This window comes from Hemicordylus capensis, chromosome 1, assembly GCF_027244095.1.
Source record: "Hemicordylus capensis ecotype Gifberg chromosome 1, rHemCap1.1.pri, whole genome shotgun sequence".
Classification (NCBI taxonomy): domain Eukaryota; kingdom Metazoa; phylum Chordata; class Lepidosauria; order Squamata; family Cordylidae; genus Hemicordylus; species Hemicordylus capensis.
Window position 1 is genome coordinate 228361666 of NC_069657.1, and position 27151 is coordinate 228388816.

The 27151-nt window shown below is 45.2% G+C and overlaps 1 protein-coding gene across 2 annotated transcripts in view; it reads left to right on the plus strand.

Moving 5' to 3' along the window:
* RAB17 (RAB17, member RAS oncogene family) overlaps nt 1–26123 on the plus strand; it is a 74390-nt gene extending 48267 nt beyond the window's left edge. For both annotated transcript variants that reach the window (XM_053286255.1, XM_053286254.1), the window contains exons 2-6: nt 8583–8760; nt 11970–12121; nt 15586–15711; nt 19935–20028; nt 25745–26123. In XM_053286255.1, the coding sequence (XP_053142230.1) occupies nt 8586–8760; nt 11970–12121; nt 15586–15711; nt 19935–20028; nt 25745–25866 (669 nt within the window). In that variant the 5' untranslated portion in view covers nt 8583–8585 and the 3' untranslated portion in view covers nt 25867–26123. The remainder of the gene's footprint in view (nt 1–8582; nt 8761–11969; nt 12122–15585; nt 15712–19934; nt 20029–25744) is intronic.
* The last annotated feature ends 1028 nt before the right edge of the window (nt 26124–27151 follow it).

The following is a 27151-nucleotide window of genomic DNA, read 5'->3' on the forward strand; positions in this document are numbered from 1 at the left end:
TGTTTGCTGGTCAGTGACCGAATAAACTTATATCTATCTATCTACTCCCATTTGTTTTTTGTTTGAAATTAACCCATCTGAAACACACCAATTTCATTTTTGGGCCGAACTTACATGATCCAAATCTGAAATGTTTTGGATCAAAAAAGGGGCCCCTGGGCAAAACAAGTGGGTGGGGGTGGTATTGACCAATAGGTGCAAGCTACCATCCAAATTTCAGATGAATTGGACAAAGGGCTGATTTTGGGTGAATTTTTGAAGTTGGCGCTTCAAATCTTAAATCTTTAAGATTTTCCCCATAGGGAATAATGGAGGTTTCCACAAAAGTATAGCTTCATGTCAGGGGGAAAGGGGTGGCCTAGAGTGGGATGTGGTGGGTGGTAGTGCCCAATGGGGGCAAGGAAGCTACCACAATTATTACAAGGGAATTGGGCAAAGGGCTGATTTGTAAAGAATTAATGAAGTTTATGCGTCTTTAAGATTTCCCCCCTTAGGGAATAATGGAGGTTTCAGCAGCCCCATAACTCCACTTGGGGGGCACTGGAATGGCCCAGAGCAAGTGGTGGTGTGGTGCACATAGGGTGCCAACCACCTCTATACCCACAAGCCCATGAGGTACTGGGTTTTGCTGTTTTTGAGGTGTTCAGTGTAGATTCTCTGCTGGCGTATGAGATTTTCAGTGACTAACAAGAATCCACTCTCATCTGCTACCAGATTGTCTACACTGAACACCTCAGAAACAACATAACCCTGTACTCCACGGGCTTGTGGGTTGGTGGTGGTTGGCACCCTATGTGCACTACACCACCACTCACTCTGGGCCACCGCAGTGTCCCCTATGTGCGGTTATGGAGCTGCTGAAACCTCCGTTATTCCCTATGTGAAAAAAATCTTACGGAGGCATAAACTTCATTAATTTAATTCCTTTGCCCAATTCCCTTGGAATAGGGGAGTGGGCAGGCACCCATTGGGGCACTACCACCCAACCCACTCTTCTGCCCCTGAAGCCCCCTTTCTGCCCCAAATCAGCCCCAAAGACACACAAACTTCAACAATTCCTAAAAAATCAACCCTTTGACCAATTCCTTTGTAATCTCATCACCCATTGGGCCACTACCACCCAACCCATTCTTCTGCCCCTGAAGCCCCCTTTCTGCCCTGAATCTGCCTGAAAGAACATTAACAGCACACACCAACAACAGTAGTGCTGTGCAAAGAACCAGGTTTCCAAAGTGGGGATTTAACAGAATCGGACACAAATGAAGCAATGTATCAAAATTTTAACTCTACTGACAGATGGATTTGATACAATGTCAATTACAAGCAGCAGCCAGATAGATACAGAGGCTATTCCCACGATCAGGAGAAATTGTGTTAGGGGAGCCTAGCCCGATTTCTCCTGACCGTGAGAACCACTGGGCTTGAAGGCGAGCCTGGTGGCCTCCAGGCAGCTAACCCGCCAAAGTAGCCCTCCCCTTAATCCTCCCCTTAACGTGGGTTTGCAGAGCTCCGCAAGCCAAGTTTTTTTGCTTGTGAGTTGCCATGGCGCAGATCCATGCTGCAGCTACTCATGAGTAGACCTCCAACCAGGAGGCTGACTGGCTCGGGGGTCTCACCAACATGCCCTGTGCGCTTGAGCAGACTGTCTGCTCGTCTGCAGGGAGAATGGGCTAAGCCCGATCTCCCTGCAACCCACCTAGAGGCTCTTCACACTAGTCATGCGAAGAGCCTCACAATGTGACAAGGGAAAACCAAGACCTCTCTCCAAACAGGAAAAAACCCCAAATACACAAATCAAGATTAGACACATGTGTGTGGTGTGGTGTGGTGTGGTGTGTGTTTGGGTGTGCTTTGCTAAAATTATAAATGGGTACTCTCCCTCAGTCTTCTCAAATGCCGAGTCTCTCTGTAGTCCACTGCTGTGAGTGATAATTCTTTCAGTATCAGGAAGAAGTATAAAACAGAGAAAACTTAAAAAAAAACAGCAGCCCCTCCTTTCTTCCAAATCTCTGTTTCTTAAAAAGAAAGAAAGAAAGAAAGAAAGAAAGAATGGCACAGGTAGAGGTAGCAGGCTGGCAGCAAGCAATGGTGGCAATGCTGGACAATAGCAGCGATGCTGAACAACTGGAAGCAATGGTGGACGATAGGGGCATCAAGGCTGAGGAATCAAGCAATAGAGCTCTCTCTTCTCCCACACATGAGGCAGCAGAAAGGAAGAAATGGTGCCTGCACCCCCAATAAATACCCTGTTGCAAAACCCCTCTGAAAATCCCCCCACCCTTGCTGTTCTTTGCCCTCAGCCTGGTCAATGAGGGTGCATTTAAACATTAAAATTCCTTAAAAGGAATTAGGAGGCAATTGCCAACAGATCAGCCCCTGCTTTCACTGGCCAATCTGCAGGCTTGAAGGGCGGGAAATTCAAACAGATGTCAGAACTCAAAATGGAGACTGAGGAGAAAGACTTCTAGTGATCCCAAAATGGAGATCCAAAACATTTTTATGAAATACAAAACTTTTCAGATCCGAAAAAGGGTCATTTTATTTTGGATACAAAAATCTTTGGAATTGGATTCTGTGTTTTGTTTTGTATACAAAACACTCGAAAATGGCATTTCTGAGTACAAAATGTTTTATACTCAACATGAAATGCACATCCCTAGTTGAAAGTTGTTACTGTCGAAAAGACAGCCAAAATGAATAGAAGAAATTAAGGTGTGTAATGAATCCTCATAGGGATTCATTAAGGGGAAGTTATTATACACCAAAGAATCCAAACACTTGAAAAAGAGTGACCACACATTTTGCTCCATAACTCCACTTCTACAAGAGCTAGAGCTTAGCTTTTTTAAAAAAAATGAAAGCTGGGGATCTGGGGGAATTAATAGGAGGGATCCAAATCTTGAATTGATCTGAACTGAATCAGCCATGATTTGATTTGGACCTAAATCTAGCCAATGGACCACAGGGCTGATTTGTTTTGTCTCCAAATCACCCAAATCAACTAGATTCGGATACAAATTGATTTGTACCCAAATCAATTTACACATCCCTATCTAACACGTACTAAAGATACACACTACAATGCAAATGGCAAGCAAACTAAACCGACCAATATATCTTGTCTTGAGCAAAAAAGCATATACATCCCCAATTCAGCCCTCTAGTTTATCTTACTTCAGTCCCCAACAGGACTGAAGATATGAGGATATTAGTTTGCTGGGTGGAAGTTCAATAAAAAAGGGGTGCTCCTCAAAAGCTTAGAGTGGGATCTGCACCCCTGCTTTTTAGGAATGTGCGAAACGTTTTGGATACAAAATGTTTTGTACCCAAAACAGCCTGTTCTGGGTGTTTTGTAGACAAAACAAAACACCAATTTTCCAGATCCAAAAGTTTTGTATACAAAACAAAACGTCCCTGCTTCGGCTACAAAACGTTTTGTTGTTTCGGACCTCCATTTTGTGGTGATCTCTGAGTCAGTCTCCATTTTGTGTTTGACATCTCTTTGAATTTCCCACCCTTCCAGCCTTCTGATCGGTGACCTAAATCATGGGCTGACCTGCTGACAATTCCCTCCTTGTTCCCCATTGGCTCTTTTGCTTCTTCCCACTCTTTACTGACCCCACATTGGCCAGGGGAAGGGTTGCTAACCCATGGGGTGCTGGGTTCTGTTGTTTCTGTGGTGTTCTGAGTGTAGATTCTCTGGTAGCATATGAGAGTGGATTCTTGTTTTTCACTGAAAATCTCACATACTACCAGAGAATCTACAATGAACACCTCAGAAACACAAAACCCAGTACCCCAAGGGCTTGTAGGTATGGGGGTGGTTGGCACCCTATGTGCACTACACAACCCCTTGCTCTGGGCAACCCCAGTGCCCCCCAAGTGGAATTATGGGGCTGCTGAAACCTCCATTATCCCCTATGGGAGAAATCTTAAAAGACACGTAAACTTCAACAATTCACAAAAGATCAGCCCTTTGCCCAATGGAGAGGAGAACTGGTCTTGTGGTTGAGCATGACTTGTCTCCATAGCTAAGCAGGATCTGCCCTGGTTGCATATGAATGGGAGACTTGATGTGTGAGCACTGCAAGATATTCCCCTCAGGGGATGAAGCTGCTCTGGGAAGAGCAGAAGGTTGCAAGTTCCCTCCCTGGCTTCTCCAAGATAGGGCTGAGAGAGATTCCTTCCTGCAACCTTGGAGAAACCACTGCCAGTCTGTGAAGACAATACTGAGCTAGATAGACCAATGGTGTGACTCAGTATATGGCTGTTACCTATGTTCCTAATTCTTTTGAGATAATTCTGGAAGTTTCCTTGCCCCCTTTGGGCACTACCACCCACCACACTCCACTCTGGGTCATCCCTTTCCCCTTGATTTGAAGCAATACATTTGCTGGAATCCCCATTATTCCCTATGGGAAAATTCTTAAAGATGTGTAAACTTAAAAAAATTCACAAAAAATCAGCCCTTTGCCTAATTCCTTTGAAATTTGGGTGGTAGCTTCCACCCATTGGGCACTACCACCACCACCCACTCTTTTTGCCCTGGGACCCTTTTTAAAAATCCAAATCGATTCAGATTTGGAAAATTCGGCTACAAAACAAAACAGGGCTGATTCGGATTCAGAAAATTTTGGTACAAAACAAAATGGGGGTGTTTCGATTCGGATACAAGTTAAAACAAGAAGATTCCAAAATGCACACCCCTACTGCTTTTGCTTTTTATAGAATTCAGCATTTGCAATTGTATATATGGGGAAATGGTCGTTGGTCCTAAAATCACATGCTTCAAGGGAGGGTGGGAGGAGTTTCTTTTGCATTGGGAAGGGAAGGAAAAGGAACAGAAGAAACTAGTTGTGCAGAAACTAGCTGTTTGGCTATGTGAAAAGGAGGATGGAGGAACTGGGCCCTGGAATGTGGCATGCAGTGCCTTGTGTGCCTTAGAGGATGCTCCGTTGTGATATATAGGGCTTGTTATCCTGTAAACGGATTTAGGTGGTATGCAGTTAGAAGGAAGCAGATTTAGGTGAGACATTATATTAGGAATAATTCCATTACATTAGGAATCACATTAGTGGAACAGAGCCTTTTCATCATGGAGTGCTGAGTAGGGATGTGCCTGAAAGGGCTTCAGCGCTGGCGGGGGTGGTTCTTTAAGGGCGGGGGAGGGTGTACTCACCCCTCCCACCGCATTTCCCCCACCAATGCTCCGTTATTTTCAATCCCCTCAGGGCAGCAGCATTCCTCCCTGCCACCCTGTTGCCCTCATCGGCCAGAAGTGGCCGGAAATACTGATCGCACGTGTGTCTGTCACGTGTGCATGTGTGCACGGCAGACAGGCGCGTGCATACAACAGATGCATACATGATCGATACTTGAGGCCGATGAGGGCAATGGGGCGGCAGGGAGGAATGCTGCTGCCCCGAGGGGATTGAAAATAACAGAGCGCCAGTGGGGGAAATGTGCCAGGAGGGGTGAGTGCACCCTGAGAAGCCCCAAGGCAAGAGGTGAGGGCATGCTCTCTCTCCTACTGTTGCTCCCCTGCAACTGGTATTAGAGGCATCTTGCTTCTGAAACTGGAGGTGGCCTTTGGCCACCAGACTAATAGCCATTGATAGACCTGCTCTCCATGAATTTGTCCAAGCCCCTTTTAAAGCCATCGAAAGGCCATCACCACATCTTGTGGCAGAGAATTCCATAGATTAATTACATGCTATATGAAAAAGTACCACATCCCATTGCGAAGCATTCTCTTACCCTTTTATAGAAAGCAAGCAAAACTCAAGAAGTCTACATTCTCTCTCTCTCTGTGGTAACTGACTGATGGTTTTTTCTTCATTTTCTTCCCTAGAATGAGAATCATGGTGTGGGGTGGGGGTGGCCATTTCTGGAAAACCAGCTGCTGTGTTGAAGAAAAAGACCCTCAGGAGAATTTTGGAGAATATTTGAAAGCTTAGTAGAAAATCATCAGGATTTTCTCCCACATACTCTCCACCCTGAGCAATTTCAGAGAATATTTGGGAGGCATATTCTTCCCAAGTTAGAAATCACTTTACCTGACCAAAAGTGGTTTTGATATATCAGGGGCCTTTTGCCCCAACTCATCCTTATGGGGGAGACACGTGCTGTGCAACTGATATGGAAATGAGTCTGGACAATTGGCAGCCTCTTTAGGAGTTGCGGCCCATACTAATTTGCTGGAGTGGTGGAAAATGAGCCCCAGTTGCTTAGGTTGCATAAGAACATAAGAACAGCCTTGCTGAATCAGGCCCAAGGCCCATGTAGTCCAGCATCCTGTTTCGCACAGTGGCCCACCAGATGCCTCTGAGAAGCCTACAGGCAAGAGGTATGTGCATGCCCTCTCTCCTGCTGAAAATGAGCCCCAGCTGCAGCTACACTCTCACTGGTTTCTGGTCCTGACCCAGCTATAATTGAGCTGTGGGGGCTGGTCATTCTTCCGGTAGGGAACAGTTGATGAATCACCAGCCCTGGTTATTCACTTGGTTGAGCCCGGCCCACCCCCACCCCCGCTCCAATGAGACAAATTTTCAGCCTGCACACTTCAGTTGCCGCTAGAGTGGGATAGAAAGTGTGGCTGCCTGGTACCCAAGCATGTGGGGCTCGTTTTATGCCCTTCTAGCTTGTTAGTACAGGCAACTTCTGCTCCTTAAGAGTTTTGGGTATTTCCTAGAAAAATGTGAATCTTATCTGAAAATTGCCAGTATCTGTCCCTCTGCAGCAAGCTTTCTGATGCTCTTTAGCATCCTATCCATTGTCATTTCCTCTTCTTGTCCTGTTATTAACGAGAATCCACTCCAACTCCTCAGAATGCTCTGCTAAGCATTCACAAACACTAGCCATGTTTCTAAACTTTCCCCAGGACTGCTTTAAGCTTTACATAGCAGTTGCATTTTCCATGCCTACACCAGTGTTTTTAGCTCAACAAACATACATTTGAAGGGCAGACATGCATCCCTAGGGTTAGGGTTAGGGTTATTCCTGAGGCTTTAAAGCTATATTCAGCAAAGGTCATCCCTCGGCTTTTATATGGGATCCAACTGGGACCTTATGTGAATTTTGATACTCTAGAAAGAATTCAATCAGGTTTTTTGAGAGCTATCTTTGGTACTACGAGATAGACCTCAAATGTAATTTTGCTTATGGAGGCTGGCCTCATAAAGATTGACTCTCACGCCTGGCTTTTAATTATTTATTTTTGGTCGAGAGTCCACCTGTGTTCGGTGGGCCTAATTCCTCAGTTTCTATCAATAAACCCACAACTGCAATGGTGCACTGTAGTTAGCAAAAAGCTTGCTACCTTAGGAACAGACCCTGAACAGCTACTGGAGTTAGACTTGGTGAATGCTAAAAGAATAGTGAAACAGCATTTGACAAATACTGAATTGCAAAATAACTGGGCTTCTTTAACAGAATTCTATAAAGGAGTAAGGATATTTTACCAGCAAATTATTTGTCCCATATTACACTCAGCAAATTTCGGTGGGCATTTACAAGGGCGAGAACAAATTCTTTTCCTTCTGCAGTATTAGCCGGGAGATACAGTGGTATTCCTCTGGAAGAATGCTACTGTAGATGCGGCAGTGGGGAAATACAATCTATCGAGCATATTCTATTATCCTGTAAAATACATAGGCAATCGAGGGAACACTTAATTTTACCTTTGGTCTGTAAACAGACGGATCAATCTGCTGAACAACTTGTTAAATTTTTACTTTCTGATGAGGACGTTTCAATTTTTAACTCCATAGCTAAATTTTGCTATATTGCTTTTAAGATGTATAATGAGAATCTAAAGAGTTTCTTATAAATTTGTTTTGCCTTTTGCATGTATGGATTGTTTGGTCTAGGACTGTAAATAAAACTTGACTTATGACTTGACATCCCTAGGAACATGCTGAAGAGCAGCAGTTGAATGTTTAGTGACTCTGGGAACTCATGGGGGAAACAGTGATAATTATGGCAGGGAAAGGCCAGAGTTCCACCTGAGATCCACTAGAGAACCACATCCTTCAGTGCAGGCAGAGGTATTTTGGGTGCAGATCCAAGACTTGTCCTTTCTGGCAGGTTCCAGATGTGCCCACAAATAAAATGAGGTCTCCAGTGCAGGAAAGTGGGGGGAGTGTTTTTGCCTCCCTGTAAGGAGTGTTTTGGTCTCCCTGTAAGGGAGGCCTTACAGTTTCCGCCTGCCTTGGAGGCCACAGGACATGTGAGGAGTTGTCAATCACAGGTGCCTGGGCTATGCTAGACAGATACATCCTTGCATCAAGGTCTCTGATCTGGTGACAGGTGTAATTTTTATTATCTTCTTTGTGCTGATCACAGTGATCATTAATATAATTTGAGCAGAGTGGAATGGAACCATTCTGCTCTCTCCCAAAAGCCCGCAGAGCAGAGCGGTTCTACTCATCCCTAACCTACTGTATATTGTGGGAACTAGCTCTCCATCTCATGCAATCCAATGGTCCCAGTCCAGGACCAAATGAAATGTTATCACCCTAATATGAGTGCCATCAAATCAATTGTATTACTTTGTGTGTATGTGTTGTTGTTGTTTTTTGCAGGAAATGGCCCAGAGAAGAGTGGAAAATAAAGACAGCAATGCCTTCCTGAATGCCCACTGCCCTAAAGAATCTCATGTTTTTAAAGTAGTACTTCTGGGTAGCAGCTCCGTAGGGAAGTCAAGTTTAGCCTACCGCTATGTGAAAAAGGACTTCAGAGAATCCCTGCCAACTGTGGGCTGTAAGTTGATGAACTATCCTGGGATGTCCTAAAAATAGGTTGAAGGAGATCTTTTCTTTTGCACAAACCTTCATGTTATGAAGGGACCAAGAATCAACCCAATGCAGGGACCCACAGAAGCAAAAAACATTTAGCGAGAGAAGGGTTTCCGCACTCACAGCTTCAGCTTTCCTGATATTGAATTGTCTCCTTGGCAACCTTCAACAAAACAGCCTGGGGCAAAATGGCGGGGGTTAACATTGTAGTAGCAGAGTGACACCCAGTGATGTAACCCACACAGTGCACAGCTTGCACATCATCAATTGAGGGTTGGGGGGTGAGGTGCTTGAACTCCCTCCCCTCCTACTTAGCAACAGAAGTCAAGCTGCTGCGACTGAAAGCCACAGAAGATGCTGTTAGTGTGCTGCTTGTGGCACAAATTGAGAGAGGGATGGACATGCCTATTTCCACTTTCCAGCCAGTTACTGGGGAGGATGAAAATGCACAAGAGCTGAAAGTGGCAGGGATGGTGCCATAGCAAGGTATGTTTGGGGTAAGGGGATGGAAAGATTGAAGTTTAAGACTGGAAGCCTAGCTATCCAGCCTTGTGGAAGAAAACGATAGAAACCAGGCCAGGCCTTTAGGGAGGGAGAGCTGGAGATGTGGTTTACAGGTAGGGGTGGAGAACAGCAATGCCAGAGGCTGCAGGTAGATTGATTGGGAAGGCCAGAGCCATGGTGATTTGGACTCTCAACTGTATGATGATTTTTATAAACTGATGTGAAGCTTGATTCCTGCTCTTTCCTGCAGACTTTGGGGCTCAGGCTCAATTCAGGCCATAAGTGGCTGAAAATATATGTTAATGTAAGTGCCAGCAGTCCTAAACAGGGAATTCCAAAGGCAGGACCCCACCCCTTACTTCCTGCTCGACTGAGGCAATTCTCAGGCAGGAGGGGTTATTGGCCTGATCTCAGCTACAATGCAAAGTACCCATGTAATGGCCAGAGGGAGGACTGGTGCTTTTCAGCTCAGGTGACCTGAGGAACCAAAATGGCTTGGGCTGGCTGTTGCTCCAGGGTTGGTTTCTCAATCTGAGCAACTCGTTGCCCCAGTGACCATGCAGTCTTCCCCTCTTGTGCCTTGCCTCCCCCGGCCCGCCCCAGCTACCTGCTTCCTTGGGATCTGATTCTCAGTCTGTCTTGGGTCTTGTTGTTGCCTCTGAGCCTGCTGAATCACATCATGCATACCAGGGTTTCCCTGGACCCCGCCTTTTAGAGTTATATGCTTCCCTGTTCACTGTACATCACCATTCATGTATGATGGACATCATTCCATCATTCCATGATGGGAGCAGCTGGATTTAGTCAAGGTCCTGTGTCTTAAATGTCTGACTAGCAATGCCAGAGTTCTGTGTTTTGAATGGGGAGAAGATGAATAGAGAATAGGACTTAAATGGCTTTGGGAGTCTGGAGGCACCTACAATAATAATTAGGGCTGCTAGCTGATTAATCTTATGTCAATCAATTCATTTGCATATGAGAAAAAAACCAATATTTCATAGGAAAACAAATAATGAATTTGTATTTAGATGAGGGATTCATGGTTGGAGTATACATAATCCGAGAAAAGGCACACAGGAGGGAGGGTCTCCTTTAAGAGGACCCTTGCCATCTGCAGTTTTTATAGTTAATGGATTCAGAATAATATAATATATTTATAAAACCTGATTATCTGGGGCATCTTTTCAGTTACTCAAAACTGAGGCACCATCTTAGTTTATCAAAACCTATTAACTGACTAAATGCTGCAGCCCTAACAAAAATATTTAACATGTGTATAGTACTTCAGGAAGATCAAACTGCTTCACACATGTATTAGCATTTTATAATCCACACAACAATCCAATAAGGGAAGTCAATATTATTTTCATATTAGAAATATGGAGCAGAGGCTGAGAGAGAGTTGCTTGCTTAAGGTTACTTAACTGGGATAATGGCAGAAGCAAGATTCAGCCTGGGAATGTGCTGACTTGTAGGGCAGGGCCCAGGGGCGTAACTATAATAGGGCAAGGGGACACAGTTGTCTGGGGGCCCACTGCCTTGGGCCCCCCCCCAGAGGCAAGTCACATGACTGACTCCCCCAGCCGCGCACCCGCCTGGGCTTCCTTCAGTTGTATTCATCCTCCGAAACTGATGTGAGTGTTAAGACCTGGAGCTACCAGAATAGCATGGCTTTCTCTAGTACCGTTAAATGACTTGCATTGTCCACAGTTTACAAAACCTTTTTAAAAAATTAGGATGATATTCTATTGTTTCAGCCTCATTTAAGATTTCTTTACTTCATGAGCTGAGCTTCAGTGATGGGGGCCCATTTTAAAATCTTGTCTCTGGGCCCACTCCAACCTTGCTACACCCCTGGCAGGGCCGGTTCAGACATATCAGGCCACCATGGCTTCTGGTAATGTGAATGATCCCTAGAGAGTTGCAGCCTTGTGTCTCCCCACTCCACCTCACCCCCACCCCCTTCCCTTACTTCCTGGCCTCTGTCAGACTTTCACACCCTGCTTTGGAAGCCAGAGTAAAACCACAGTTCTCAGCTTTGCATGAGCTGCAAAGCCATGCTTCAAAGAAACCAGGATTCCCAGCTGTGCAAGCAGAGGAAGGAGAGACCCCTGCTAACTGAGCAAAGAGACACCTTTTAACTGGCCCTGTCCAAACCCAGCACAGCAACCCTTGTGGCTGTTGCTGGTAATCTGCCTTATGTTTCTTTTTAGATTGTGAGCCCTTTGGGGACAAGGAGCCATCTTTATTTATTTCTATTTCTCTATATTAACTGCCCTGGAAACTTTTGTTGAAGAGTGGTATATAAATTCCCGTAGTAGTGTTACCACTACTACGGAAATTTATATACCACTCTTCAACAAAAGTTTCCAGGGCAGTTAACAGGCAGCCCATGGCTGTCCAGGGCTCCTGTACCAGGAAACTACATTTTCACATTACATCTCAGCTGGACCTCAGTCTCCTAGTCAGTATGCGATATTGCCTATTGCGCCAAGCATGCCATAAAATATTTCCAAAATAGACCTTTCTGCCAGCCTGCTGCACTACAACCAATCGCCTTTATTTCGGTCTCAGACCAGCATAAGCCTGTTGCAATACAAAGCAGTGCCCACTGCCTACTCTTGTCAGCTTCTGCTGGAGAGTTACATTTATTTTTTTCCTTGCTTGTAGGTTCCTTCTTCACTCAAATTATAAGTGTAGATAACACTACAATTAAGTTTGAGATCTGGGATACTGCAGGCCAAGAGAAATATCATAGTGTCTGCCATCTGTATTACCGAGGAGCTAATGCAGCTGTTCTGGTGTATGATATTACTAGGAAGGTAAGACACTGGTCTGTTTGTTTATTTATTTAATTTATTTATTTTTACATTTTATATCCCGCTCTTCCTCCAAGGAGCCCAGAGCGGTGTACTACATACTTGAGTTTCTCTTTAACAACAACCCTGTGAAATAGGTTAGGCTGAGAGAGAAGTGACTGGCCCAGAGTCACCCAGCTAGTGTCATGGCTGAATGGGGATTTGAACTCAGGTCTCCCTGGTCCTAGTCCAGCACTCTTAACCACTACACCATGCTGGCTATGCATTACACCTCACTCTTTTTATTTTTTACATATTTTTTATATCCTGCTCTTCCTCCAAAGAGCCCAGAGTGGTGTTCTACATACTTAAGTTTCTCCTCACAACAACCCTGTGAAGTAGGTTAGGCTGAGAGAGAAGTGACTGGCCCAGAGTCACCCAGCAAGTATCATGGCTGAATGGGGATTTGAACTCGGTCCTAGACCAGCACTCTAACCAGTACACCACCCTTTTTTAAAAAAAGGACTCACATATCACACAGCGAGCCTCTTTAAACCTCGCTGGAATGGCTTGCCTTTAAAGGCACAGAGGCTCTGTGCCTACTAAGAAGTGCATCCTCACACTCCCATGATTCCCAATATTGGGGCTAGTAGGCATGGAGCTTCCCTGCCTTCACAAGCCATTCCAGCAGGGTTTAAAGTGCTGTGGAAGACAAGTGGCTCTGCTCAGAGCCTGGGTTTCTGTAACCATTCCTGGGTGTGACATTTCATATATTTTTTAAAGGATGGTGCTTTTTGCGTTCACAGTGTTCTGGTTCAATCCACCTTTGAAAGATTTCTATCTTTCAAAGGTGGATTGAACCAGAACACTGTGAATTCACAGCTCAGGAGCATGTTGCAATATTCACAGTAGCAACGGAGCAAACCAAGATCTCCTAAAAATGTCAGTCTTTTATTGCCCCTATGCAAAATAGTGTGTGAATCAGACATAAAGTGAGGGGACAAAAATGTTATCGATGAGATACCATTTGGGACAAAATATTTCAAAACGAGGGATATCAATGAACATTAGGAAGTGAGGGGAAATTAGGAATCTTTGGACCTAGCAGGCCCATGGCCGTAGGCAGTGTGGGGAACACTGCCTGCCCTGGGGTTATTCTAGGCCTTTATCTGAATGTTTAGCTTTCATTTTAAAACAAGGAGCCCTTTCTCAGGTCCAGTGAGAAAGAGCGATAGGGTTGGTGGGGAGGAAGCCCTGAAGAGCTGACCTTCCCGCAGACGAGCAGTTCCCTTTCCTTGGGTGGCTGGATTGCCCGCCAAGACGAGCACCGGCTGCTGCCGGTAGCTCCAAGGAACGGGGTGCTAGGATGCGTCACCTGCCCCCCTGGAGTTCCAATAATGGACTGCGCGAGTGCACAGTGCATTATGGGAACCTCCCCTCCCCAAGTCTGTTAGCTGTGGCTGCTTCCAGCCATGGCTGACAATCGATTGGAAAAAGAAGATTAAGGGAGGGCTTAACCTCGTTTTAGAGGGAGGCTCCATAGACGGGTTTGCCGCCATGGTGCTGCCAGGATCAGGCCCAATGCTGGTGGCACACATGTGTGTGCAAAACTAGGCTGGGCTTCCAGGCTGGCCTGGTTTTGCATGTGTGTGTGAATCGCCTCATTAAACATATTTATATACGATTTTCAACCACCACAACAAATCCTTCTCAAAACAGCAAAACATGAGAAAATGTCTCCCTACCCCAAAAGGGAGCACCATCCCATTGCTGTGCTGGGATGGACAGGGACATTTGCTCTCCTCCCTAAACATGAGGGCCCCACTTCAAAAGGTCCCTCTTTCCCCATATAGCAGGGGTTAGCAATAGTATGTTTATAGCCGTTTTACTAGTGGAAATATAAAGGGAATATGTGGAGGCTGCATCCTATTCAATTGCTTGCTTCAAATGAAATCATTTTAACCCTCGTCTGGAGGAGTCATGCTTTTTTTACACATGAATAGGACTCCCTACTTCCAAGTAGTCCTATTGGCTACATTGGATGCTGCCCACCCAATTTTTCAGGCTACAGAAACCACTATGATTTAACATTTCACTTCAGGAGGATCTAGTGGTGCATGGTGCTCTGTGTGACGATGTGACTCACTGAGAATGTAAGTCGCTAGCAAAGAAAAATGAACATTACAAACCCCACACTAATGAGGATCCAGACTTCAACAGTGTGGGAGGGGATGGTTTTCATCTGCCCAAACTCGGGAGCACAGAGCTATGCAGTGCCTCAGACTCTTTCCCAGACACGAAAAATATTGCAAGGTCAATTGAGCTTGCAAGAGGAAACCAAACAGAAGCTTCCAAAGAGAAACAGGGTGTTCTCCCCCATCACAAATGGCTTAACGTGGGAATCGGATACAAACCACGCCACCACAGAAAGCCCATTCATTTGTTTTTTCTTCCATTTGACTAAACATGGAAATGGAATAGAAATCATGGGAATGGGATAGAAACCACCCCACCAGAGAAAGCCCATTCATTTCTGGTGTGGTTTTCCTCCCAAATCAGTTATAATGGGAATGGGATAGAAACCACATTCATTTGGGGGTGGTTTTCTACCCTGTGTCATATTTTTAATTAATGACATAAATATCATAACTGGTGAGGGGCCATACTTGTGGATATGTTGTGCACCAGAGTAGTGGAAGTGCAGTGGTTTGCTTGTTTACACACATTTACGGTAATCGACCCCCAAATCCACCACTTTAAGTGGTGCAGTGGAGAAATGCTTGACTAACAAGCAGAAGGTTGCCAGTTTGAATCCCCGCTGGTATGTTTCCCAGACTATGGGGAACACCTCTATCAGGCAGCAGTGAGATAGGAAGATGCTGAAAGGCATCATCGCCGCAGGAGGCATCATCAGGAGGCAGCAGCGAGATAGGAAGATGCTGAAAGGCATCATTGCCGCAGGTGGAGGCCATGGTCAACCCCTTCTGTTCTCTACCAAAGAAAACCACAGGGCTCTGTGGTGGTCAGGAGTCAAAATTGACTTGACAGCACACTTTATCTTACCCTGAAATCCAGATGAGGATGTTAAATATGAGGATGTTAAATATGTTAGGCTACCTGTTCTGGCTATACTGCAATGATTCCCTGATGCTTTGGGCTCCCTCAGCACCAAATTTCTGCCTATGGGCTTGGTGCAAGATAGAATTTAATTGTGATGTTTGGAAGTTTATAGGACACTGTTCGATTCAGCTGGAGATGTCCTTTTTCTGGAACTAAGATGTTCTGAATGTTATTTAGGTGAAAATGTTATTTAGGTGAAAATAATGTATTCCCCAGACTAATTCCCCAGAAAATAATGTATTCTCCAGACTAACACAAAACCTCACAATTTACCATTTTCTTAAGAAGTATACCTTTTTAAAAAAACAAAAAACCCAGGCTAGTGATTACTCAACTGTATTGCTAATTTACAAATATTTTCTTTTCAGGAAAGTTTGGAGAAAGCAAAAGTGTGGCTGAGAGAACTGGAGAAGGAATTCCTCCAGGATGAAATAATCATAGTTTTGGTTGGCAATAAACTAGATCTTTCACCTTCCCGAGAGGTCACATTAGAGGTAGGCAACGTTCTAATTGCTAACATTCAGGCATAGTTGCTGTATAAGAAAAGGGCTACCATAGGCCCTAATTTCCCCCAGACATATCCTCATTTCCATGAAAAAGAGGCATGTCCTTGAGGAAAGGCAATCTGTCTCGTATTTATTATTTATTTATTTTAAAATTAATTATTACATTTATATCCCACTCTTCCTCCAAGGAGCTCAGAGCAGTGTACATGGTTATTTCTATCCTCACAACAACCCTGTGAGGTAGGTTAGGCTGAGAGATACATGACTAGCCCAGAATCACCCAGTGAATTTCATGGTTGAATGGGAATTCGAACTCAGGTCTTCCCGGTCCTAGTCCAATACTCTAACCACTATGCTATGTGCAAGCTGCCTGGCAGCCCTGGCCCTTCAGGTCAGTGGCCAGGTCTTCCAGTTCCCAGAGGCCAGGGCTAGCAGTCCAAGAAAGAAAGCTGGCAGGTAGACCTTTGCACTAGTGGCCAGGGCTACCATGACATAGGAAGACGAGCCTCCTTTCCACATGCATGAGGCCCTGGGTAGACCTGGCCTCCAGTGCTTCAGTGGCCAGGTCTGTTGGGCAGGTAGGGCTTGCACCTCCCCACCCAAACCAGTGGGTGGACCCGACGACCCAGAAATCCAGAGGCCAGATCTACTGCCACTGCTGGACCACTTAATTTGGTTGGTAGTAATTTTATTGGTAGTGTGGTAGTCCTACTTGATAAATGCCAGTGCTGCTGTGGAGTTCCCGATTAATGCAACACAGATACTTGCACAGGGGTATCATGAACCTAAGCCACCTGGACCACCCACCACACCTGGGCAACAGGAGCTCAGAGGATGGGGAGTCTGAATGGAGATCAGACCCCCTTACTGCACCCTTGCACCACCATCCCAAGGGCTCACCCAGTGAGTCAGAGCTATAAGCCTCAGTCAGAAGACGAGAAAAGGAATGCAAGAGAGGTGGCACCACCAGAGACCCTTGATCCAGAAGAACCATTGCCCCCACCTCACCCAGAAGATACTCCCTTGCCTCTGAGGACTCCCTGGAACCACAACACAGAGGAAAAATCACCACCCCGCTAGAGAGTCTGCATATAAGAAACTGTGTGTGGCTTCTTTAAATGACTGCAGCCCCTAGAAGAGGTGGGAGGAGCCTGAAACAGGGATCCTGGACCTGGAGCAGGCCCATCTAAGAGCTCAGTCGTGAAGAAACAGTTGCTGAAGCAACTTTGTTGTCAAGTCTTCTTGCCTGTTATTGAGCTCTTGGCTTGACTCCCTGGGGTCTGACTGAGTGCTTGCCTTCCTTTGCCTCCTCCTCTATACTGTCTCTGGCTACTAACCCATTGCTTGACTGACCATGCTTCGTGCCCACTCCTGTTGGACTGCCTACCAGTACTGACCTTTGCACAGTACTGACCTTGACTTTGCCTTTGCCTTATTGTATGGACTGCTTTCTGGCTTCAACCCTTGGCCTGATGACTGCAATTTCATGGACATGTGCCACCCTGATCAGTTCACCAGTATATACCAAACATGATAAAGGGGTGGGCAGTTTTCTTGATCTCCCTCCCCTTCCCCCGGAAGCATTCTATGCTACTGGAAATCATGTCCTTGAGGACTGTACTCTCTTAGTCTGGGTGCCAACCAGCATCTCAGCTAATTTTGCAAGAATATATCCATGTTGAGAATAGAGAGAGACTTGTGATCTTTTTTCAAACTTGTTCTGTTTTTATCTGCAGAATTATACTTTTTATTCACTACTGAGTTGTAGTGATTTGCTTCTGTATCTTGCTTATACCTGTATCTTCTCCCCAGTGGGATATGCAGAGGAAGGAGAAAACAATTTTGAGTGTGGAAAGGGTGAAAGCCCTTCCCTCCCTGTAGCCCTCCACTGAAACCCAGCCTCCCATAGCTGCTTTTGAGTTTTAGAAAAGTCAGGAAAAAAATACACTCAAGTGAGGGTCCCATGTGTGCTGTTTTTGATTAATCCATTTCTTGATCCAGGCCAGCTTTTGAATGGGGCTTGAGCTACTTATTAGGGATGTACATGAACCAGTTCAGCTGCGGGGGAGGGTTACCTCTAAGGAACAGGGAGGGTGCTCCCCCCCCCACGCCACATTTCCTCTGTTGGCACTGTGCTCAAAATTGCTGGCATAGGATGTAACTCTTGCTGCACTGGTGAGCATCAGACTGGAAGTGGCTGGTGCGTGTGCGCACATTCCCCGCTACTGAACAGGCCGGACCTGTTCAGGACCTTGTGCAGTGCATTATGGAAGCTCTGGGGGCCTCCTGGCTCCAGAACCTCCCTGCTGCCAGCAAGAGCTGGCCATTGTCTGGGCAAGCGATCTGCTCACCCTGCAAGGGAGAGAGGATCGTCTGCAGGGGAGGTAAGTGTTTTGAGGCTTACTCCCTTCACCCCTTTTGAGCCCTTTCACATTTGTTAACACACACACATCTCCCTCCATGATCCCTTGTCTGTTTGAAAAAATTGAGGATTGATCAGTATGCTTTAGCTTTTATTTCTTTTTGGTTTAAGCTCCTTATGGATCTGGGTGCTAGGGGTGTGTGTGTGCGCGCGCACATATACGCATACATACAGCAAGGCCTGGCAGTATGGCATATACATATGTTCATCATACACAAGTGCATGACAAATGCCCTTTAGGCACTGCTTCCCGTTCCTGGGAGGTGTTAGTGTTCTTCTAAGTAAGGGGCCAGTAAACCCTGCCAGCAGTGCAGACTCCTGCTCTCCCTGGGATCACAAGGTCTCTGATTTTTATGGTCCCTTTCCCTCCCTCCCTCCTACTGTCACAACCTTGCTTGTGTATAAGAAATGTATCCCATCACACAGTCTCTCTCCCTCTCCCTTCCCTGCTCCCACCATCATAGAAGAGGACCTAGACCCGCAGTTCACTGTTCAAAATAATGCTTGTCCTATTTGAACATTGTTTCTGATTAGTTCCAGAAAATTTTACAAAAATGCATATCAATAAGGTTGTATATGACCTTTCACAAAACCTCGCAAGACATATAGAAGTAGAGAACTAAGTTTGCATAAAAGGACGCACAAGCATGAGCTACCATTTGGCCTCATTTTTTTTAAATGATAAGGGAATTGAAGCCCAGGCAGCATTTGCTTGAGCTACAGTTTCCAGTAGAATATATCCATCCCCATCACATGCTTGGGTCTTGCATATATGGCAGCCTCCCAGGGACTTGTTTAACTTGGTTCTGCTGCCTGTAAAAGTGGAGATGGGGCAGTTTCTGAAGGACATGGCATGGCATGATCCCTGGCAGGTGGGCTGAATTTGACAAGTCCAGTAAGCCTGACTTGTGCTTATTAATAATCAACTCAGCCACAAGGCACTTTTGTGTCATAATTTCTATTTTCTATAAGGTGGTTATTACACAATTTTCTAACAATAATTTCTAGTAAGAACAGGAGAGGAGAGCAAGTCTTATGGTAGCAAGCATGACTTGTCCCATTAGCTAAGCAGGGTCTGACCTGGTTGCATATGAATGGGAAACTTGATGTGTGAGCATTGTAAGATAATCCCCTCAGGGGATGGAGTCACTCTGGGAAGAGCAGAAGGTTACAAGTTCCCTCTCTGGTATCTCCAAGATAGGGCTGAGAGAGATTCCTGCCTGCAACCTTGGAGAAGCTGCTGCCAGTCTGTGAAGACAATCCTGAGCTAGATAGACCAATGGTCTGACTCAGTATATGGCAGCTTCCTATGTTCCTAATGAATCTGCCTACTTTCCTTCCCTTTCCTATAATCTTAATTGATAACTACCAACTTCTGCCTCAAACATTCATGTCTCTACTGGGGTGGATAATGACATCTCAGGCTATATTTTTGAGGTGTCCCTACAATTGCACTAACTTTGATTCAAATCAGTTCCCACTTGTACCTCAAACATTCATGCATCTGCCACCTTGAATTGGGGTGGCTGACATAACCACAAACAATGTCATTGAGGTGCCCCTATGTGTCATTCACTGCAACTGTACCGCACTTGGTTCAAATAGGTCAAGGCATTGCAAAGTTGGTAGACAGATGGACACACACACACACACACACACACACACACACACACACACACAGCTCAGTGATCTCATAAGTTCCTTAAGGAAAGTAGATTAAAAATTGGCAAGTGATTGCTCTGTAATGATCTCACAGCTGTAAAATCGATTCTTTGTCCTTTCTCTCCAGGAGGCCAAGGAAGTTGCAAAAAGAGAAAACATATTGTACATGGAGACATCAGCAAAATCCAATCACCAAGTGACAGAACTTTTCATGACTCTTGGTAAGTTTAACTTGCTCACATAGCTGATGCAGCAAAAGAGGCTCTATCTACTTTCTTAAAAAAAAAAAAAGGTTTTGTCTACTTTACCTTCTGATGGACCCTCATGTTTAACCTTCACAGCTAACCCACCCCACCCCCGCAAACTCCCACAGCCTGATATCCTGACTTTGTGGAAGGACTTTGTGCTAATGCAATGTTCTTCATTGTAAGGCTCAAGGGGCCCCCATTGACCCTAAGTGTGGCTCCATGATTAATTGTTTGTTGGGTCTGTGTGAAGTTTCAGCCAAAGCTGAGTACTCTGCATCATGTGAAGTCCCCCTGGCATGGTGTGAAGATGACAATTCCCACTGTTCAGTGCTGGCAGGGTTCCTTTAAGGGGAATGGAGCCCTCTTGACCACATATCTTGGAAGGTGTGCATGGAGTGCTGGGAAGTGTGGCCGGAAGTGTGGGAAGTGCAGTACTGTGCTGAGGTGGGAAATGGATCTCTCACTGAAGGGTTTTTGCCAAAGTGGCCCCCACTTGAAAAATAGTGAAGATCACTGTGCTAGTGCAAAGCTATAGGCTTTAACAGCTATAACAATAACAAAAGCTATAACAACAGCTATAACAATAACAATAACAATAGGGCTAGCTACATGTGCTGAGTCTGGAACTTGTATTATTTGAGGTGCAGGGAGATGGTGTCAAGCTAGCAGCACTACTCACAAGCTCCTGCCTTAAAATTGGACTTTTCCCTCTTGGGGCTGAAACTTTCAAGTAGAAATAACACAAAATCCCAGCCACAGCAAACAAAAATAAGAAAAGAAATAGGAGCAGTCTAAATGACCATCAATCAATCAAAGCAGGAAAGCAGATGAAAATCAAATCCTTCCTCCCCATCAAGGAGACAAACAGAGCCGTGAGTACATCCTCTGTAATACCTATTAAGAATAGATTTATGGCCCTGGACACAGAGAGCCCCCCGCCATAAGAAGTCTGTTGCAAAGGAGACTGTATCACATCAGGCATCTCCTTCGGTATCTAAGAACTCTGTCCTGGGGAAACCCCACCCACTCCAGAGCAGAGAGACAGGAGATCTGAGAGAGCTAAACGTGCTCCTCGCCACTCCTATAAACTTCTACCTGAGTATATGGGAAATGCATGCCTGTTAGTAGAAACCATTATACAGATCCTAGAGCATCTAAACATTATATCAGCAAAGATAGATATGCTCAAGTAAGTCTTTGAAGCATTAGTAACACAAGGCAACCCAGGAGAGAAAATCCTAATTGAAACCCCCAAAACAGTCCCTGGCAAGGTGCAGGCAGCTCCTTCCTCAGCTTTAGATGAGATCTCTACTAAAACTCCACACAAGATGTACACTGGGCTACCAGAAATTACTCATTTGTCTAATTCCACACATGTACTTCAGACATCCCAGGTGTTGCTACAAATAGCAATGAATCATATTAATGTTGGGAGATGGTCATTCCATAAGGCAATAACTAGGGGTGTGCATGGAACCACAGAGCTGTGGTCCGGCACTGTGTGTGGGGTTCCTTTAAGGGCGGGGGAGGGTTTACTTACCCCTCCCACCGCTTTCCCCCCTCCAGTGCGCGTATTCTATGTAGTAATTGGGGCGGTAGGATACCTCCCTGCCGCCCCTTCTCCCGCTTGAGTGCAAAAGGCTGCACGGAGCCTTTTGCGCACGCGCACGTCGCGCGCGCTTCACGTCTCCGCGACATGCGTGTATGCATGTGCCCACGTGCTCGCACACGTCGCGGAGACGTGAAGTGCGTGCGCGATGTGCGCGTGCGCAAAAGGCTCCGTGCAGCCTTTTGCACTCAAGCGGGAGAAGGGGTGGCAGGGAGGTATCCTGCCGCCCCAATTACTACATAGAATACGCGCACTGGAGGGGGGAAAGCGGCGGGAGGGGTAAGTAAACCCTCCCCCACCCTTAAAGGAACCCCCCACCCGAACCAAACCGGCCAGGTCTGGACCGGTCCGGACCAGTCCGGAGGCCTTTAGAATGGCATCCTGACCAGTCTGGGCCCATCCCTAGCAATAACCAACTCTGCGTCTACTTTTAAATTTCTACCTTAGACTTATAGACCTGTACTCAATTCAATTTTTCTCCAGCCATCCAGAGACAAAGACAATTTTGCTCACCTTTAATCATTCTACCCTTCCATTTAAGGTCATTTGGGGGTGGTGGTGCTGGCAGCAGCATCTTTCCCCTATTTGCAGCATAAGAACCATCAGAGCACTCAAGGATTGCACAATATTTATTTATTTATTTATTTATTTATTTAACATATTTTATACCGCCCAAAACTTATGTCTCTGGGTGGTTTACAAAGATCAAAAAGTAAAACATTAATTAAAAACAAAACCAAAAATATTTAAAAGCAAAAGTTTTAAAACACAATTTAAAATTTTAAAACAATATTCTATAAACAACATTAAAACAATCAAAACAATATCAGTTAAAAGCCTGGGTGAACAGATGTGTCTTTAAAGGCGTTTTAAAAGTTGTCAGAGATGGGGAGGCTCTTATTTCACTAGGGAGCACATTCCAAAGCCTCGGGGCAGCAATGGAGAAGGCCTATCCCTTAGTTAGCCACCAGACAAGCTGGTGGCAAATGCAGACGGACCTCTCCTGATCATATCAATGGGTGGTGGGGTTCATAACGAAGAAGACGTTCTCTTAAAAACCCAGGGCCCAAGCTGTTTAGGGCTTTATAGGTTACGATCAACACCTTGTATTTTGCGCGGATAGATGACCCAGAGACCAGCCTGGCTGCCGCATTATGGACCAACTGTAGTTTCCAGACTACATACAAGGGCAGCCCCACATAGAGTGCATTGCAGTAATCCAGTCTGGAGGTTACCAGCAGATGTACCACTGTTTTGAGGTCATCTATCTCAAGAAATGGACACAGCTGGAATATCAGCCGAAGCTGATAGAAGGGACTTCTGGCCACTGCCTCAACCTGGGGCACCAAGGAGAGACTTGGATCCAGAAGCACCCATAGACTGCGTACCTGTTCCTTCTGGGGAAGTGTGACCCCATCCAGAATAGGCAGATCAAAATCGTCTCTTGAGTTCCGACCCCGCACAATGAGTACCTCCGTCTTATCTGGATTCAGTCTCAGTTAGTTATCCCTCATCCAGCCCATTACCACCTCCAGGCAGGCATTTAGGGAGGTTATGCCCTCTCCCAATGATGCTGACATGAAGAAATAGATTTGTGTGTCATCAGCATACTGATAGCACCCTGCACCAAATCTCCTGATGATCTCTCCCAGAAGTTTCATGTAGATGTTAAACAACATCGGAGACAATACAGAGCCCTGAGGGACACCATACAAAAGTTCAGATTTTGAAGAACAACAGGGACACCATCTGGAACCTGCCCGAGAGGTAGGAGCAGAACCACTGTAAAGCAGTGCCTCCTACCCGCTACCCCCTCAGACGCTCCAGAAGAATACTATGGTTGATAGTATCGAAAGCCGCTGAGAGGTCCAAAAGGACCAACAGAGTCACACTTCCTCAGTTGGAGATCATCCACCAGGCCGACCAAGGCAGTCTCCACCCCATAGCCCACCTGAAAGCCAGTTTGAAATAAGTCTAGATAATCCGTTTCCTCCAAGACTGTCTGGAGCTGGGAGGCCACCACCCTATCAATTACCTTGCTGAGTCACGGAAGGTTTGAAACAGGCCTATAATTGTTCAACTCCAAGGGATCTAATGCAGGCTTCTTTAGAAGCGGTCTAATAATTGCCTCCTTAAGACTAGGAGGCATCCTACCTTCCCTCAGAGATGCATTTATGATCTCTACCAGGCCTTCTATAACAACCCCCCTGCCAGATAGTATAAGCCATGTCGGTCAAGGGTCAAGAGGACAGGTGGTGGGCTGCACCGTTTCAATCAGCTTGTCCACATCCTCAGGAATCACAAACTGGAACTGATCCAACCTAACCACATAAGAGGAGTTGCTGGATACCTCCACATCAGATACTGAAGTAAGTGTGGAGACGAAATCGAAGTTGGCCCGAATATGAGAGATTTCCCCCACAAAGAATTCATTAAACACATCACAGTGGGTAATCGATCATTCCAAATTCTGATTCAAGGGAGGAGGGGCACATACTAGCCCTTTCACAACCCTGAACAACTCTGCCGGACGTGAACTTGTGGATGCAATACCGGCAGAAAAGAATAGCTTCTTTGCCGCACGTATCGCCTGAGCATAGGTCTTCAAATGAGCTCTATGCTGCAATCTGTCGGATTCAAGCCGAGTCTTTCTCCACCTGCGCTCCAGTCATCTACATCGCTGCTTCAGCTCCCGTAGTTCTTCCGTATACCAAGGGGCCAGTTTTGAAGTGGGTCAGAGAGGATGCTTAGGAGCGAACATGTCTACCGCCTTTGTAGTCCTGCCTCTTCCTACCTCTAATTCCTGAACGAGGAACTTCAAACACAAAGCTCTCTATGCTTCTCATTAGACAGGAGAACCAGCTTCTTCCCACATTCAGTCTGACCTATAAACTGTATTATCTGTTTATTTGCTTTGTTACAATGTGTATGACTGTGTTGAAACTGTTGTTGTTAGCTGCCTTGGTGATCTCAATGGCAAGATGAAAAGGCAGCATGAAAAGGCATATTTCAAAACCACTAATGTGTTGACTGTAGAAAAGCATAACATGAAAAGAGAGCTTTGAGCATATTCCACAACAATGGCCTTTTCAGCAGTGGAACCCATCTTGTGAAAGTCCCTACTATGGGAGATTCATTCTGCTCCATCTTGTGGGTGTGTTGCCCTGTAGGGATGTGAACGGAACTCATTTGGCCAGTTTGGTTCAAATCTGAACTGGATTCAAACTGACCTGGCCTGGTTCCCTGTCCGGCCTAAACAGTTTGGGGGATAAAGGGGAATCCGGTAGGGATGCCTCTTTACAAGTTAAAGGGCATTTCCTAGGTGGCCGGGGCTCCTCCAAACCCCGCACCAGCCTTCTGAAGACCAGCCCGGCCAGCTGCAGCCAGGTTCTGGCCTCTGCATGTGCATGGAGGCCAGACCTGAGCCTCGGTAAAGGAATAGGGAGGGTGAGCGGTGATGCCGGCAGCTGTGCTGGCCAGGGTAAGTAGCTTTCTCCCCCTTTTACTGCTTTGCCTGTGTTACCATCCCAAACCGTTTCACCTGAACTGGGTCTGGTTTGGTTCAATCATGGACCGAACTGCCCCCGGTTCGGTCTGCAATCGGACCTCCGAACTGTTCGTGCATACTCCTATTGCCCTGTTTTTCTCCAGGTAGGTGTGTGTGTGTGTGTGTGTGTGTGTGTGTAAGCCTGGAGAAAACAAAGAGGAAAAGCAAATTATACATATTTAAATAAAATAGATACACAAACAAACTGCTGGCATGGAGACTCTCTGCAAGATTTGGCCACCACACCACCACATGGCCATTCTGCCTCTGCCATAGTTTGAGGGAGCATGATTTCATTGGAATATAGCTCTTAAAGGGCCACTGTCCCCACTGCACTCTTTCTGAACCCAGGAAACAAATTCAGAAAGTGATGAAGAAAGTGCAAGTGCTAATGGGCAGTTTTTACTCACTCCAGGAAAATGAGCAAGTAGGAACTTACACCTTTTAAAATTAGAGTTCTAAATCTTTCCAAAAAGAAATACTAATTTTGTTTTTATCATAGAAAGATAAGTGTATATTTTTCTCTCCCAAAGCTCATGAATTGTTAAAACAGGAGCAACAGAAAAAGAAGCCACTTCAGACGACACATTGGAAGAAATCACGTGTTGATCTGCGAGAAACAACTTTTCACCAATCTAAATGTTGTCCGAAATAAAGCCAGGCTGTGACATGAGATGCTGTATGTTGCTGTGATTGCTGTGATCAATAATGGAAGCTCCTGTGCTGGTTTTCATGACACTCTCTTCCTTTTTGCTTTTAATTGTTAGACTGAGGATGTTAAAAGTGAAAATGGGGTTAGGAAATATTAGAAATCATTTCCAAATAATTTGTAAATGCATTCAATACGTCATCACTTTTGTATCTGCATGTAATATAGGTTATCAAGATAATAAAGAAAAGGCAAAAACATTAGCATTGTGTCATATCACTGAAAAATGATGTTTTTCTAACTGTACTAACTGTAACAGAACATTTTGCTATTCTAAAGTTGCCCATGGTGTGTACATACATATACCAGTTAATGCAGGAAATATATTGTTTAATAATAATAATAATAATAATAATAATAATAATAATAATAAATTATTTTATTCATTTTATTATGCTCTGCTTTTCAATAAGAAGAGTTCACAAGTCAGTTTACATAGAAAAAGAATTAAGATTAATCAAGCTCCTAGTACGATACAAATTGTACAGGCCAGACCTCAACTTTTCAAGCTTTTATGATATAGGCTTTTCAGAGTCTAGAGAGTTGGTGTTGGAGCACTGTGTGCAACCCACTGAATGGCTTGTTCATAAATCAATTCCTTTTGTTAAGTTCTTCTCAACCACCCACCCTATATCTCATAAGGTTCTTATGAACATATTAAGCAACCTTATACTGGCTGTTTGAGCTTGAGGCCTGCTGAATTCAGCTGTGACTGCCACGACATGCAGTTCTGATGATTTCTGGGAAGTGGGGAAAGCCTGGCTCTGTGATATTTACCCAAGATTTAAAAAATTAGAACCATTGAATAGCAAGATGGTTGGCTTTGGAGGTGGGGGACACTGTTTTGAAAACATGGTAACCCGAAAATCCAAACATTAGTTTTGAAAACAAAAGGATACAGTTGGTATCTATCTTTAAAGATATGGCTGCTGGCATAAATACGGAAAGAAGCACATACAAAATGATGAATGGTTACTAGAATGGAGGTAGTGTCAACCTACATGGCACATAGATTTGGACATGAAAGGAACAGCATTGGGTCATGAAGCCTTCTGGGACTTGATCAAGTCATTCTGTTCCTTAAAGAAAATGGAATGGAAAAATGGCAGGGGGGTGGGAATTATCTCTGCTTCTGCCTTGCTTTCGTTCAATGCAAAAAGTGTATAAATGGCCCAATGAAACTGGCCAATGATGTGTTATACCTGGGATTTTCCCTTGAGAACATGCCACA